The 13,461-nt window shown below is 47.8% G+C and overlaps 1 protein-coding gene across 7 annotated transcripts in view; it reads left to right on the top strand.

Annotated features, from left to right (window-relative positions):
• The window catches only part of PAFAH1B2 (platelet activating factor acetylhydrolase 1b catalytic subunit 2), a 146,096-nt gene that overhangs the window by 99,275 nt on the left and 33,360 nt on the right, over positions 1 to 13,461 (top strand). For 2 of the 7 annotated variants that reach the window (XM_069614490.1, XM_069614489.1), the window contains exons 2-6: positions 4,691 to 4,779; positions 5,799 to 5,896; positions 6,175 to 6,264; positions 6,536 to 6,652; positions 7,300 to 7,422. In XM_069614490.1, the coding sequence (XP_069470591.1) occupies positions 5,894 to 5,896; positions 6,175 to 6,264; positions 6,536 to 6,652; positions 7,300 to 7,422 (333 nt within the window). In that variant the 5' untranslated portion in view covers positions 4,691 to 4,779; positions 5,799 to 5,893. Of the gene's footprint in view, positions 1 to 4,687; positions 4,780 to 5,798; positions 5,897 to 6,174; positions 6,265 to 6,535; positions 6,653 to 7,299; positions 7,423 to 13,461 lie in introns of all 7 variants that reach the window. The other 5 variants (XM_069614484.1, XM_069614486.1, XM_069614485.1 and 2 more) reach the window with 3 other exon arrangements.

Raw genomic sequence — 13,461 nt, 5'->3', positions numbered from 1 at the left:
TTCTGTGATCTCCTCCGGGGATATTGTACCCTCTTGCATAATTGTTTCCAACTTCTTTTCTGCGCTCTGTAATTCCCGCATTATGATATCTTTCATCCCCTTAGACTTGGTCATGTCCGCCCCTCTCACCACCACTTTGAACGCCTCCCATAACACCCCGGCTGCCCCTACACTACCAGTGGTATGTACGAAATCTTCCTTCACCTCTGCCCTTGGGCACGCCTGAAACCCAATATCCCTCAATGCCTCTGCCCTGAGCCTCCATGTCGGTATATTTGCACGGGGGAAGTAGAATCTGCCAAGTCACTATTGGAGGGGCATGATCTGACAGGACCATGGCTTTGTATTCGGCCTGTGTCACCTCATTTATCGAATCTGTTCTGGTGAACATATAGTCCAGCCTGGTGTATAGGTTCTGTGGGGCGAATAATGTGAGTACCCTCTGTCTAGTGGGTGTCGCACTCTCCATACATCCACCAACCGAAAGGCTTGCACCAGTGTGCTCAAAGCTTTCGCAGACAGGTTCGGACGAGTTAGCTTCCCGTCCGACCTGTCCATCACCAAGTCCAGGGTACAGTTAGTCTGCCCTCCCACCCCCATACCACTGCTCCATCCATATAAGGACTGATCTTTGTATATAGAGATCTGAAATACCCTGTTGTATCATGATTCGGTGCGTCCACGTTGATACAGATTTCCTTGCTTTCCACCAATTCTCGTACCATTACCATCCTGCCGTCCTTTTCTGTGGTGGACTGCAGCATCTTGAATGGGACATGTGGCGCTATCTATGTCATAACCCCTCTAGCATACAATGAATAGGTTGCCCCTAAGGTCGCCCCTTTCCATTTCCTCATGATTATGTCTTCTTTATCTTTAGTCGGGTGTGTTTCTTGCAACAATGCTACGTCTACCTTCTGCCACCTCAAGTATGTCATCACCCTGTTCTGTTTAATGTAGCTATTTAGCCCCCTCACATTCCATGTTGCTAACTGGAAATGGCGGGTGAACTCAAGATATCATACCCTCCTCTCCCCCTCCAGTTCCCCTTCCCTTGTATCGTAGTGCGTCTCTGTAGGCCAACCCTCTAACAACTCCCCCAACTGCCCCCCTCCCCAACAATTGCCCAGCTCCAAAACTGAATCTCGGGTATCCCTGCTTCTCTCTCCTCTCCCGGCCCATTGCCAGTATTCGGAGCCCAGCGGGCGGATACTGCACTACCAGGATCCCAACTATCTAACCTATTGAGGGGTAAGAGTGATTCTCGCGCCGCCCTTTCCCATGCAGCACACGTTACTCCTGCATTAAGCTAAGCTTAATAGGTCAAAAAATCTATTTACATAATAGTCTGAGTGTCTCTTCTGCCACAGTCTATATCATCTTTCTCCCACCCCCGAGAATGTACATTTGGAACCCCATCGCTGTGTCACTGAACACTTTTGTCTCTGTTCTGGTCCTGCTGCTCCGAAGGCATATTCTGTAAATCCATCCAGTTATTCACATCCTTTGGGGTTTCGAAGAACAAAGCATGGTCTTTGTGTAGCACCTTATCTTTGCCGGATACAGCAACAAACTTGAGGCTTGCCGCTCGTAGACTTCTCTTCACCAGCCCGTGGCTCATCCTTTGTTTTTGTACCAGAAAGGTGTAATCTGGGTATGCTGTGATTGTCGCTGACGCTTGACTGATGGTACCCCCTTTACGGAAATGTTCCAGGATCTTCTCCCTGTCCTTATAATTAAGTATTTTGGCAATTATAGGTCTTGGCGGGACCCCAGACTGTGTCTCCTCGTTGGGGCTCTGTGCACTCGCTCCACCGTGAACCTCTGGGTAAGTGAACCAGCCCCTACTTCTTGCAGGAGCATGCCCTCGATGTAGTTGGTCTGGCCTTCCTCGCCTTTCGGCAGTCCAATAATGTGCACGTTGTTCCGCCTAGCTCGGCCTTCGGTTTCCTCCACCCTGTTTTTCCAGGTTCGATACTTGTTGCTTCACAGTAGAGACCTACAAGGAGTTGTCTTTGCAGCTGCTAGTGTTGGCCTTCACCTTTTTCCAGCACCCTAGAGCGCTCTAACAGTGATCTGACGTTTTGCCTTGGGAGGTTCATATTAATTTGCATCACATCCATTTTGGACTGAAGCTTTCAGTTCTGCTATGGCTACAGTATTTGCTTGTCCAGCCTTCCTTGTGTGTCTCCTTCGCTGGCTTCCTGAGGTTGTGTCTAGGCTCCTTCCATCGATTGAGTGGGGTCTAGCGAAGGTGTCCAAGGACGACTGCTTCACCTTGCTGTTATTTGCTTTAGTTGCTAAAGCCTTCTCCCTGGTGCTCTTTTTATCCTCCCTGGCATCTGTCTTGCTGCCAGCCGTCCGCATGCCCGGTAGGAGCTGTGCACTGTCGTTCATATACTGCTACCCACAGTGCTCCTCCTTGCGTGTAGGCCATTGTCGTTCCCTATGATTTTCACCATTAACTGCGCTGCTTGGGGCCCATCATATGCATCCAGCACGTATCCTCCGCTCTTTCGTTAAGTCTTCTCTTCTTCTCCCACTGTCCGATTGCCTCGAGGTATACTGCAGTACTTCCAGACTATTCCTTGTCTATGCAGTTTGGGGCGTATTATACATATTCCGCCTGTGTTGTCCGCACCTTTTGTCCTCGCCTTTGCTACGTCCTCTTTATGGCTTCCTGTTCTGTCCGGTTATAGCATGAGGCATTCTGCAGCACCTTGCAGTGGGTCTTTTTATTTTATACACGAGCATCCATTTCTATCTCCAAGTGCCTGTTCCGGGTTGGGTTATGCAAATATTATTGAGCCGTCAGCTGGGGCTTGTCTGTCTCCCTTGGCACCTTTTTATCTCCTAGGTGTGTGTGGCGCTGTGGATCATCCGGATGCTGCTAGTCCCCATGCCACCTGCTCCCAATTGCTGCTGTTCCTGGTCCCCCTAGCACTTAGGGGTGCCCAGAGAACTGTGGCTCCAGGGTTTGCTTATTGCCAGTAGGTGTTCACTATTGTGTGTAGGCTTCACACGCCATCTGGTGGAGACGCACCCTTCTGCTCTTGCATCTGGGTCAGATTGATCTTTACAGTATCCGCAGCTGCCATCCTGCGCCAGTCACTCCAGCCGGTCACAAATCGATTCCTCCTCGACTGCATTCTGTTAAGTCGTGCGGTTGAGGCTTACCACAGTTTTGCATGCCCTGCACCCGACTGCACTAAGGGGCCTGTAACGTGCCGAGCACGCCGCTAATAGCTGAGGTCCTCTTCCCTACACGGCAGCCTTGTTGCGCATCCGGTGTCTTGCGCGTAATAACTGTCTGATGGCTCAACACACAATGCTGGCGGGCGTGCTCTCTCAGCCTCAGCCCTTCGTTACTATGTGGCGCCAGAGCCGCTTCTAGTCCATGAGCTTGCCGACCTGATCCTTCGTGCTTGTGCAATGCACGTTTCTTGTTTCTCAGCGTGGATCCATTCTATTGCCGAGGCTCTACTGTGACTTTATTGCTGCAAATGTCATTACAAGTCACCTTTTAACCGCGTTGGTATCCTTCGCGCTCTTAAAGGTTTATGCAGTATTCCCGTGGTCTCTTCGGCTCCGCTGCTGACGTGTATTCGCCTTGTAGCCTGTCACTTTTGCGCTCACCTTCGCTGGTGACACAAAGTAGCAGTTAGTCGTCTTGTTCCGCGCTCATGCTGACAGCCTTCTGCATTTGGGTTACTGTACCGTTAGAACTGATGTCCAGGCATGAATAAGTTTATAAGTCTTTTAATAAGTAGGAGATACAAAGACAGCAGGCACCCCCTTGAGAGGCAGGCTCCAACTGACCACACTGGAATGTAACGTAGAATCAAAACACTCTAAATAGAATTGCATGACATCACAATATCTCTACTCTAAGTCTTAGTCTAATGCATGTATGACCAATTAATGAAGTATACAAAAAAATACACCAGAACAGTTACTGTACCGCCTTAGTTGGTACTGTCTTCCGACCCGTTCGTTATGCTCGAATTCATATACCATGAAGATCGGAGGCCTGTTTCTTTCACCAGCACTACTGTAATCGGCCTTTGTCTTCACTCCCAGATGGGCGCCATTTTGTTTCTAGAGTCCGCAGGAGCTTACAAACATCTCCGCCTACGATTTTCTTTGTGCTTAAGCGTTTCTTTTTGGACTTTTCACTGATGCCTGTCGCTCCTATTCACAGTGCTGCAGCTTCACATTCACTACGTTCTGCAAACTTTCAACATCCTTTTACAGCAGGATCACCATCGGATCAGCAGGAGCTCCTAGAATACACGTCTACTCGTAGCCCGTGGCCATGTAGCCACGCCCCTACATGTAGAAGTCCACTTAAGTCTATCTTTTGTGGAAATTGAGGTCGGGCTGCCGCTGCCTCCCCCTTTCGTTACTTGCTTGTTCTAGTTGTCATTAACTCAATTTGTCTGCATTTTCATATCCAAACTTGTTGCTATATCATATTTGATAAATGTACGCTGCCAATTTGTATTCTATGAAGTTTAGACAATTACGCTACAATAGTAGTATAAGAGTTATAGTAGTAGAGTTGAAGCAGTTTTTTTTTTTTGCATGTTAATGTCGTTTCCCAGACTCAAGCTGTCTATGTAGTGTTTTTCAGACGCCCTCTTTAGTCTAGGTATATAATTTCATTTTTTTTCATTCTGCAATTCAGCAGGGTATAGAATGAGTCAGGGGGACGCAAACTTCGCTGCAGTTCCGCAACCAGGCTGTGACGTTTTCGGGGATGACAGATGGATGTCCCAGGTAAGGTAGAAATAAGTTTCATCTGTCAGTTTCTTGGGTCATTGTTGCAGGATGCATGGGATCGATTGATGAACCGCCTTTATTTTTTTTGTAACTCCTGCAAGAATGTTTCCACGTTAGATGTCTGCAGTGGTTCTGGACCACAAACCCCACACCCAATCTGACGCCTCAGCCACCTTTAACCTGTCTGTGCACTGCACGTTGTCTAGAGGCACTGAGTGATTGGATGTTTCACAATTGTTCATATGCAGCCTGTTCAGTTCTGCAGTCTCCGAAGTAAAAATCCAGCCACGCTGCTTAATAACTGCATGCCAAAGGCCTCTATTGCATCCAATGTCGCAGCCTTTGTTCGGTAATAATGGAAGTACAATTCCTCGTTTGACAACCCCCCCTCCAACGCCACATTCACTGTCCAGGTCTCCACTTCTGTTCATTGCATACTTAATGTGAAAAATGCCAAACGTTTGACGCATAGTTTGCATGGTTAAAACTTGACACCTAGATCTTGTAAATTAATATTTGCTTCGTTCACCTCAAAACTGCAAAAGGTCATAAAATGTGGTCTATTAAAACAGAATATTTAAAGTGTGATCTTGCAATGTTAGAGGCGAACTATTTAATATAAAAATTAAATTACCAATTTAAGGACTCAAATTAAATTGCCCTTGTTCCCCCTGCAGCTGTATGGTAAGTTAGCCATAGAAGAAGTTCACTTGGATAAATAACAATACACTAATTTTAAAATTACGTTTGGAGCATTTTTCTATTTTAAATAGTTTTTTCTATTGAACAAATCAATATCGTGAATTAGTTTTTTTTTTTTTTGTAGGATTGATTTAGTTTTCAGTCTAACTTCGTCCTAGCCTATTTGAAGCAGGTGCTTGATGTTGGGTTTGTCCATGGGATGGAAGTAGTTTCGGCATTTTTCTTGAGCAAATCAAACCACTGTCTACTTTTTGTAGGGGGCATTAAGGTGTGGGGAAACTCCTGGGTCAAGATTTGGATTATTTTAATTTCAGGACAGACTCCCTCACCCATTTGAACCCTTTTATGCCAAGAAAAGGTGCTTTTTCTGAAGGGGAATTGTCTACTGTTGCACTCGGACTGAAGGATTATGGTAAGAAGTGAATTTTTAATCCATTCTGTTGTGTACATTGTGGTATGAGAGTAATTGGACTTTGCTTTGCTTTTGTGCAGAGCCAGATTAGGACAGTAGATTTTTTTTTTTCCTGCACAAAATCGATGTGCTGCTGCGCAATGCACAAAGCAACTGGGAGAATTGGAAATACCTGCTTTTTTTCACCCTAGGCAACATACAAACCCCTTGTGTGGTGCACAATGCTGTACGTGTAATGTATCTGCATCGTCATGTAGACCTTTCTTTTCCCTTCACAGCACCACCGGTTTGTCCTGGACTGCAAAGACAAGGAGCCAGAAGTGCTTTTTGTGGGCGACTCCATGGTGCAAGTTCTCCAACAGTACGAGGTGAAGTGGTTTAGTGTACTTGGGGGAGGGCGTTCTGGTGCGTTATCATCAATGTGATGGGAGTCATCAGTGGGAAGTCTGTCTCGGGAATTAACAGATGCTGCTTCCTTGTTTTCTAATCTGTGCATCACAGCATTTCGTTCACTGCATACACATTCAAGTTGAAATAAGAATAGAAACTTCATTCTTTTGCATGTTTTATCTGCTTTTTGTTTTGGATGATAAATCTGTGTTTCGTGAACATTTCCTTATTTTGTTTATTTTCTTTTAGCTTTGGAAGGAGCTCTTCTCTCCTCTCCATGCTTTGGGTTTTGGCATTGGTGGAGATAAGACGGAACACCTGCTATGGAGGCTGCAGAACGGAGAGCTTGAGAATATCAAACCCAAGGTACTGAACAAGGCAGGCAGAGGAGCGCAAATTCACATCCTTGTATGAAGCAAAAGGTGGAATAAACGTCACTTGTATGAAGGTTTTTCTATAGCAGCATCTTGTCTCCAGCTTGGGGATGGCTCTCCAGATGGCCAGGCTGTGTTTACAATTTGACTTGAAGACCTTATTTTTGTCCAATTTGCTTTTGCCATACACTAGGAGGACGGAGAATACATATGTGAGGTGTCGAAATTGAAGCAGTGTGGAAGCCTACATATCTCTAATTGTGGCTATTTTCTCATCTTTGTGGGATTTATTTGAGCACATCTAAACAACTACACAGTGGGGATTGCATAATTTAAGTGGATTTTAAGAATCGTTGAGGTTTGAAACACCCCACCCCCCCCCCCCACTCCCCCTTGATTAAGTCCGTTGAGGATGAGACCTTTTAAAAGATGCAAGATGCTTACACTTGCTTTGCCTCTGTGTTGGTGCCTCCTGTATACAACAGTATGACAAATCGCATTTGAAAGTAGTTCCAGTCATTAAGGTGTCTGAGCTTCTGGTTGACCGAATGATTCATTAACTTGACCCTTTTTGCATACTTACATAGTGAAGATCAAGCCGACCTTAAGCTTAACGGGCTCTCTGCTCTTCGTTTGCAGGTTATTGTTGTCTGGGCTGGAACAAACAATATTGAGAACACTGCAGAGGAGGTGGTTGGAGGCATTGAGGCCATTGTGAAGCTCATCAATCTGTTACAGCCACAGGCCAAGATCATTGTCATGGTAACCGTCGGTGCTTTTCAAGTTAAATCCATGCTGCTTTGTGCCGAGGTCACTCCGCCTCTGTTCAGAAGGCTTGTTAAATGATTGGGTTGGATTTTGGGGTTCCCGTTTGTGCAGAGCTGCTATTTAAATAGGTGTACTTAAAAATGTGGAGGTGGAGGCTATTAAAACAACTGGCTCCCTGACACCCCATTCCTGAATTACTAGAAAAGGAAGGGTAAATATCAAGATTAATGTCCAAAAATGGATTTTTTCTTAACCGTGACTCGCACTTGATGAAGTTGGGGGTTGAGCGGACTGTCGTGAAAAATCTAGACTTGGTTGTTCCCCGTCAAGCGTGCAGTCCCATTCACTTAGCCATTACAATTGATGGCTGCTTCTCTACTGGATGTTCGTGGACATGACATAAGAGTAGGGTTTGGTGGAGAAATATTCTTGTGCTGTTTTTATTATTCCAGACACTGTTATGAGGCTGCCCTTAGACAAGAGCCCCCCACTGTGGTAAGTCAGAATCAGGAGACAGACCGCCAATTCTGGTTTCAATCAAGAATTGTTTTATTATATTTCCCAAACCTATACTAATCCCAACAACTCGGATCCCTATGCTAAGGTAAGGGAAAGGGGTACATGTCAGGATGTCATTAACAGAAGCGTTTAGGAGAATACCTATTCTAGCCTGATCCTAACCCCACACATATGAAGGAAAAAAACACCCAATCAAACTACAAAAGACTCTTTCCCAAGTGGTAAGTCTGGCTGGTTTTGGATCTGTCATCTAGGTTCTCTGGAGTAGGAAGGCGTCTTGCCCTGAACAGACTCCAGGTTTGTTACCAGTCAATGTCTGTGGTCTTCTTGCCCAATCCCTCGTTCCAATTAAATATTTTCAAGTTGTTTTGGGCTCCCAGGCCAGTCATTAAAGAAACAGTTAATGTTCCTAGCCCAACTGGCCTTCTACTCCATGTCACTGTCCTATGATGAAAAGTCCTTATAAACGTTCTTGAGTAGCCAGGGCTTGTGTGGAACCCTTTTGACTCCTACCCCTCTGTGGGGTTTCGGGGTTGTACAGCTCTGCCTGGAGTTGGCCTCTGGATGGCCACTTCTGATTCTTACACTGTTCTGGGCACTCTGGTTTCACACCCCGTCATGGGGTATTCATTCCCTCAGCCCTGCTTGGGCCTTCTGGGGCCTAACCCCGGTTCATATTCTTTGTTACTTCAGACCCTTTTGGGCTATTTATATTATTGCCCCTGCCTGGGGTATCTGGGGCATTGCTACAGTTGATTCATTGTTCCTTTAGGCCCTTGTGGGCTGCTAATATTCTCTCCCCGACTTGGAATATATGGGAACTCGCCGTGGTTCATTGTATGTGTTGATTCAATCACTTTAGTGTTTTTAGCCATTTCAAACTGGGTTTGGGTTTTTGTGATCTGAACCTCTCGTTGGGTATGCACAAACCTGTCTGTCCTCCTCCCAGTTCCCTCAACGCACCACGTATCTGTAGTCATGCGGTCACGTTCTTCAGAAAGTTCTGCTCTCCTCCACATCGCTGAGTGGTCGCCAGTCCTTTCAGTCAGTTCGCCTCAGGACTTTGTGGTGTCTCCTACCAGCGCTAGTTGACCAGTGTGTGCTGTAGTGCCTCTTAGCTACTCCAGCTCCAAGGCTGACTGCTGAAAGCAGCGCTTCCTTACGGGCTGTATCGCTCCTCTGTGTCGCGGTGCTGCCGCAGGAGGCGTGGCCCTCTTCTGCTCGCTATATTGCTCCTCCCTTTGCTCGCTCTTTGGCTGTTTTGATAGGTCCCTTATGCTTCCCTCTGAGAAGAGACTGATCATGCCATGGTTTGTCAATTTCTCACAATGAGGGCAGCATTAACAGATCAGAAACCACAGCAGTTGATAATTCATGACAATTCAAATATGTGTCAGATGCAAGTCCCACATAGCCATTAAAAACATTTATCTGGGACAACAGAGGATAATGTACACCCCTGTTAAGGGATGCCCTCTCCTGGGGGAGGTGGGGAGATGGAGTGCCTCCCCCACCCCCCCCAGTGGGATCCCATTTTCCCTGTCCCCCAGGGAGTGTTGGGCATAGTGGGCTCACCTCCATAGTCCCAAGGGGATGGCTCCCTAGATTCACCACACCACAGTCCTAATTGCCTCTCCAGCCAACAATAACACCCGTTTCCTCCCAAACCTACACGGCAGACATAAAGTGGCATGCAGTTCCTTTCCTTAACCCCATCCCCAATCCAAAGTTTAGGTCTCTGTCAAAACTCATCTCCTAGCGCCTCATTATGTTTGGAGTTCACAATTCCAATAGAGCAAGTCCCTCGCTGGGAATTACAAAATAACTGGGCTTTGCCAAAATAAAAATGGGATGAGGTGTGGAGGAAGGAAATGCATTCATTTAGGGGAATTGTTGGCAGGGCAGTCTGGCGGGGGTGTTCTCCACCCGCATTTAAAACCTAAAAAGTGCAAAAAAACAGAGGCTTTTTTGATATTCGATTAAAAAAAAAATATATATTTATTAGGAAATTGAATTTGAGCCAAGTCACACATTACACAGCGCCACCTACTAGTCATCGCTAGAAGTTCACCTCTAGTTCTGAGCCACAACAGCAAGGCATTATGGGTATGCAAATTAGCTCAAATGCAAACCTTTTTCTCCAGGAAATTCTTTGTCTAAGAGGGCAGTGCTAATTATACATAGTTAATCAATCCAAGACAGACATTTGCAAATCTGCCAGGACAACTACATACCTTGATTAGATCAGACAAAATCGAGAAATATTTTTAAACTGGACCCTATCTAAGAAGCAATGTGGCAATGGACAGTAAAATGGAGTTCTGTAGAAGGATGATCCTGGGGTGTCGTGGACATGCAGTGTTCGTTAGCAGTTGCATCTCATTAGAGTGCTGTTTTACACCATGCTTATTGAGGAATTCTTTCAACAGCAAAGTCCTTGGCACTTTCCTGAATTGCAAGAGGAATTGGCCTTGCATGCGTTTCCTCGTACATCGATCTACAGTACCATTATATAATGGGAGAGTGCCTGTTTCCAGTATTTATACTATTTTCACACTTGCTTATTTTGTGTCTTCTAAATTTGTGTTCAACACCGAAAGTAAGCATTTAAATTACGTAAGAAAGCACTTGAGTTGTTGACACAGCCTTGTAACGCAGGCTGTTCTAAATAATCCTGGTATTGGGGTAATTTTATTGTGAGCTCTCTGAAAGTTCATGTATAGGAGCCATTATTGAACAAGTGTTTGGCCAGATTTCTTAGGTACACATATTTTGTTTTGGTGGGGCTGAGCAAGTGTTTGCTTGATATGAGTGCAAGCCAACCTTTCAGTCTTGTGAAGTGTTTGCTGCTGACATTCATGTGTATCTGTTTCTCATATGCGTATTAATGGGCAGAGATGTTTGGGTGTGAGAGTAATGTACTGTGATGAGGACAAGAGGTGTCAGCGCAAGGGTATTTGGTGACTGTAACTATGAGGGATGCTAAGGAAAGGATAATGAGGGACTATGACGAAGATGAGGGATGCCTGGGTAATGTAATTTCTCCAGCATGGGGTCTGGCATGGATTCACATGCTCAGGAATATTCCCAGTCGTCGGGCTGAGAATCCTCGGTAAAGAAAAAATCAGTTTCAGTTTTGTTTCTGAACTGTCTTTCTACTAGTAACCAATCACTGGTCTCTGGGTCATACTGCCCCCATCCAATGACTGCCCTCTACCTAAGCCCCTCCTTTGGCAGCCATCTTCAGATTTTTATCGCACCTTCAAGTGTTGGGAGTCCTCGTGCTATAGCTCTCGAGCTTTTACTGCATTTTGCGATTTTTCAGAGTTTAATCTCATTTTGTTCGGTCAATCGAGCCGCAAGCTCCACCGTTTCTGGTTCCGATCAACGGGGACCCGTTTTGGAATTTTCTATGCCCCTCAAGGGCGAAGTTTTCGTCGAGCAACGCTTCTTGGAGGACTTGTATATAGGTGCATTAAAAATGCCATATCATATCCCAGAAGACCTTGAGGCCTACCCCGGGGACATGGCCCAGGACAAAGGAAGCTCAACGCCTGGATCCAAGCTGTTCAGGAACTGCCCTGGATGCGGATTGCAGAATGTTTTCAAGGAGGACTAGCATTCTAGATGCTTCTACTGCCTTGACGAAGACAAAACACACGTGGAGAAGGATTGTGCGTTTTGCAAGAACATGTCGGAGCGGACCATGAGGGATCGGCGGATCCGCCTCACCAATTGGCTGGAAGGGAAGAGCCCAGTGGTAGGTGAGAAGAAGAGGTCTGAGCAGTCTTATAAGTCCTTTGAGGACGCTCTGGCAACGGGGGCCCAACAGAAAGCTAAGCACTGCGAGTCCGCGGGCACCAGGGAGCGCCGAACGGTCAGGCTCCTCGGCTGCCAGGCAGGGCGCGCTTTCACTGACGCAATCAACCACGAGCCAATGCTCTGGCTCGGAAGAGAAAATCGGAGAACTCGGGTAAGCTTCTGGAGAAGCCCCGGTCGATCCCGATGGAAGTAGCCGAGGGGGAGCAAGGCGGTGACCACCCCCCCCCCCAGGTGAAGGCCTCAAGCGCGCCCAAAGTCGTGAAGGCCTTGATTCACCCGGCTAAGGCCTCTATCGAGGGAGTTGTGGCGGCCCTGGCGAAGCCTGTGGAGTCGACCTTGGGGCCCAGAGTTTCCCTGCCACCATGGAGGGAATCCTCTTTTGAGCCCATCGATAAGACCCCCCCCTTGAGAACCCCGGTGGAAAAAGAAGGGGGGGCGGTGGCCATCACAGACACGGATACAGCCTCTGTGGAGGAGCTGGCTGGAGTCGTGAAGATCCTCAACAAGAAGTTCGAGGAGGTCCGGACCCATGGGAGGGATCCCGACAAGGCGGACGAAGAGAGCGACGGCGGTGCCGATGAGGTTCCTGTGGAGGCGGAAGATTCCACTCCCCAACCGTTGCATCCGGTACCCGAGGCACGGGACAACTCGGGCGCCATCTTAATGGCGATCCAGGCCTTATTTACGGAGATGAGGACGAGGTTGCCCTTACCCCCAACGGACGATCCAGCGGAGCCTGGCCCGTCGGTGAGCCCTCCAAGCAAGCGGAGGAGAGTTCACCCCCCCCCCCCCCCCCACCCTTCCAACCTTTGCGGCCCTCGCAGCCTTAATCTCCTTCCCCTGATCCTAGGGAGGACACGAGTACAGAGACGGCCACGACGGGAATGGATGACGACGGTGGTGACAACTGGATGGGCCTTCCATCACCACCCCCTCGGGCCTCCCCGGCCGACGAAATTATCTCCTTTCACGTCATGATTGCCAGGGCATCCGAGCTCTTTAAGCTCTGCCCCGAAAAACAGAAGAAGGAAGGTTTCCTCTATCGATGGCGTGAGGCCAAAAGGAAGACTGTCATCTCGGTCCCTTTACTTGACGACATTTAGGACAAGGGGCTGTTGCTCCTGAAAAACCCGTCCACGACCCCTGCCAAGAGAGACCGGTACGAAAAGAAGTACCGGGTCCCGGATTCCGCCTCTCTGTGCCTTAGGGCGCAGCCGACCCCGGATTCGGTCGTCTTGGCGGCGGCCAAGAAGGCGGCGGTAGAGGCTACTGCTTCGACTTCAATCTCTCCCCTTCCCCCCCCCCCCATGGACGGCGAGGGGAAGAAACTGGACGCCATGGGGCGACGGGTCTTCGAGTCAGCGGGCACGACGATTAACGCGGCCAACGCCCTAGCGATTGTGGCCCGCTATGACAGGGAGTTTTGGTTTAAGATTGCTCCTCTGCTGGACTTCCTCCCGGACGACAAGAGGGCAGAGGCCCTGGAGATCCTGCAGGAAGGCGAGGTGGCATCGAACCACGCCATAACGGTGGCCACGGACATTGCTGACACCGGTTTACGTCAGTTGGGCAACAGTGTTTGTCTTCGACGGCGTGGTTGGCTCAAGGCGTCAGATTTCTCCCAGGATGTGCATACCAGTGCTTTGGACATGCCCTTCGACGGGAATAACCTGTTTGGCAAGACAGTGGACA

This window comes from Ambystoma mexicanum, chromosome 9 (genome assembly GCF_040938575.1).
Source record: "Ambystoma mexicanum isolate Mex_15411 chromosome 9, UKY_AmexF1_1, whole genome shotgun sequence".
In the NCBI taxonomy this organism is placed as follows: Eukaryota; Metazoa; Chordata; class Amphibia; order Caudata; family Ambystomatidae; genus Ambystoma; species Ambystoma mexicanum.
This window is presented reverse-complemented; position numbering and strand designations above follow the sequence as displayed.